At 56.4% G+C, this 2,747-nt stretch overlaps 1 protein-coding gene across 1 annotated transcript; it reads right to left on the bottom strand.

Moving 5' to 3' along the window:
• Positions 1–307: 307 nt before the first annotated feature.
• On the bottom strand, positions 308–1,258 carry LOC133749701 (olfactory receptor 10H2-like). The gene has a single exon (XM_062178998.1). It carries the CDS (start codon positions 1,256–1,258, stop codon positions 308–310), a length of 951 nt encoding a protein of 316 aa, XP_062034982.1.
• Positions 1,259–2,747: the final 1,489 nt, after the last annotated feature.

Genomic DNA, 2,747 nt, shown 5'->3' with positions numbered 1-2,747 from the left:
TACAAAATCCTGATTATACTAAAACCATCGAAACGTGTACTTTCATAGGTAGGCTGTAGAGTGTGTGAATCACTTGTCAATAAAGCTCAGTAAACACTTAATCTAAGGTAGGGACCCATCAATCAAAGGGTGAAGATGGAAAAAGTTTTGAACGTTTATTGAGAACCTACCACGTGACCTGTGCTGTCACATATACACATGTCTACCCCAGCCTCAGCAGGTTCACCATTCGCTGTGCACATGTCTGCGCAGGTGGAAATAGGGTCTCCCTCACGCCAGTTTCTCCCACTGCTTCCACACTGCCCGTTCAGGTGGTTGAGGAGTGGAGTCTCCGGAGGAAGGTCTTCTTCATAGCATTCTTCAGCTCCTTGTTCCTGAGGCTAAAGATGATGGGGCTGAGAAAGGGTGTGAGGACGGTGTAGGTGGTAGCCATCAAGGTGTCACCTTCCTGAAAGCGGGGACCCTTGGGCTTGAGATAGATGACCGAGGCAAAGCCATAGTGCACCACGACCACAATCAGGTGCGAGGCACAGGTGGAGAAGGCTTTGTGCCGACCCTCAGCTGATGGGATTTTCAAGATGGCGGCCACGATGAAGGCATAAGAGAGGAGGATGAGGAGGAAGCAGCCCAGGAGGGCGGTGATGCACACCAAGCCCACGCCCAAGGCCACCGATGGCACATTGTCTCCACAGGCCAACTTCAGCAGTGGAGGCACATGACACAAGAAGTGCTGGATCTCGTTGGACCCGCAGAAGGAGAGCCTGAAAATAGCCGTGGTCACCACCAGCCCCACCGCCGAGCCGCATGCCCAGGAGCCAGCCACCAGGCAGGCACAGCCACGGGGGCTCATGAGCACATTGTAGCGCAAGGGGTGGCAGATGGCCACGTAGCGGTCGTAGCCCATGACCGTCAGCAGCAGGGAGTGAGTGAAGCCAAACGTGAAGGAGAAGCACATTTGGCAGGCGCAGGCCAGGAAGGCGATGGAGTGGTGGGTGGAGAGCAGGTCAGCCAGCATGCGTGGGATGATGGCCAAGGTGTAGAGGATCTCGGAGATGGAGAGGGCACACAGGAAGAGGTACATGGGTGTGTGCAGGCTGCGCTCGCTCCAGATGGTGGCCATGATGAGCAGGTTCCCCAGCAGCGTGAACAGGTACATCAGCAGGAAGAGCAGGAAGAAGACAGGCAGGAGCTGCTGCGGGAAGGTGGAGAAGCCGATGAGGATGAACTCGGACACGGAAGTGTAGTTCAGCCCCAGCATGGCCGCTGCACCTGCTGGGAAAGAGGGTGGGGGAGAAGAACCTCTGGGTGGGAACGTGGTGACTCCTGTGAGCCCAACCTGGGAAGACTTCCTGGAGGGGATGATTCACCTGTGCATGCCAAAGCTAGTCTACCTGCAAAAGGGCATTAGATCTTGCCTGCCGACACATCGGAAGAATTCAATAAATAAAAGTTGATAATAAGCATTGACTGTTGGAGTTATTGTCTCCTGTTATTACAATTGGCCCCATGCAGCCCAACCCTGCCTTACTTCTCTGTCCTCTCTGTAGTCCTCCGATCCTGCCTGAGGGGGCAGGCGTTTGGCACAGCAGTGAAGATGCTCCTTGGGACACCAGCATCCCGGATCACAGCGCCTGGGTTTCAATCCCAGCCCTGCTGCTGATCCAGCTTCCCACTAACGTGCACCCTGGGAGGCAGCACAGGAGGCCTCACGTTGTTGGTTTCCTGCCACCCACATGTCAGACCCACGTGGCGTTCACGGTATCTCAGGTATCTGGGGAGTGAGGCAGAGGATGGGAGTGATCTCTCCTCTTCCCTCCCGTCCCCTCCCCTCCTCTCCTCTCCTCTGCTCTCCTCTTCTCTCCTCTCTTCTCTTCTCCTCCCCCCTCCCCTCCCCTCTCTTCCCCTCTCCTCCTCCTCCCCTCACCTCTCTTCCCCTCTCCTCCTCCTTCCCCTCCCCTCTCTTCCCCCTCCTCCTCTCCCCTTTCTTCTCCTCTCCTCCCCTCTCCTTCCCCTTCCCCTTCTTCTCCTCCTCCTCCCCCCCTCCTCCTCTTCCCCCTCCTGCTCCTTCTTCTTCTTCTTTTCTCTCTCTCTCTCTCTCTCTCTCTCTCTCTCTCTCTCTCTCTCACTGCCCACCTGGAAAATGGAATCCTAACGCCTGCCTCAGTGGTCTTCACTGACGTAATGCACCATAAGCATTCAGCTGCTGCTGAATCTATCTTGGGTGAGTCCCTCACAAGGGCAAGGCGCCGGTGGGTGTCACCGTGGAGTCGTGCCATCCGGGCCCTCTATCCCTGGTCATGTCACGTACCAGTGCTGTTCTCCGAGTGTCCCTCCCTCTCCTTAACCCCTCTCCCAGTCCTCCAATGTGCCACCTCCTGCTTGCTACAGAAGCTGTGGCTCCCAGCTGAGTGCTCCCTTGTCTGCCTCCCCGAGTAGCAGCAAAGCCACGTCTGCTCCAGCTCTGCTCTCCTCTCCGACTTCCTCTCCTCCCTTCCTCTCAAGGCTACAAACGGGCTTGATGGAGAACACAAAATGTGGAACAGATGTTGTGAAGTAGCTGCTTGAGGTGCCTGCTTTCTGTATCAGAGTGCTTGGGATCAAGTCTCACCTCCACTTCTGAGCCAGCTCCCAGCCTACATCCCTGGGAAGGCTCCGGTTCTTGGGTCCCTGCCACCCACAGGAGTATGGGACTCCTTGCTTTGGCCTGGCCCAGTCCTGGCTGTGGTGGGCACAGGGTTTTCTTGTGG

This window comes from Lepus europaeus, chromosome 20 (genome assembly GCF_033115175.1).
Source record: "Lepus europaeus isolate LE1 chromosome 20, mLepTim1.pri, whole genome shotgun sequence".
Taxonomy (NCBI): domain Eukaryota; kingdom Metazoa; phylum Chordata; class Mammalia; order Lagomorpha; family Leporidae; genus Lepus; species Lepus europaeus.
This window is presented reverse-complemented; position numbering and strand designations above follow the sequence as displayed.

What these genes read in the sequence shown, in the direction of transcription:
- LOC133749701 (XM_062178998.1), bottom strand. Translation starts at nt 1,258, where the DNA reads ATGCTGGGGCTGAACTACACTTCCGTGTCCGAGTTCATCCTCATCGGC.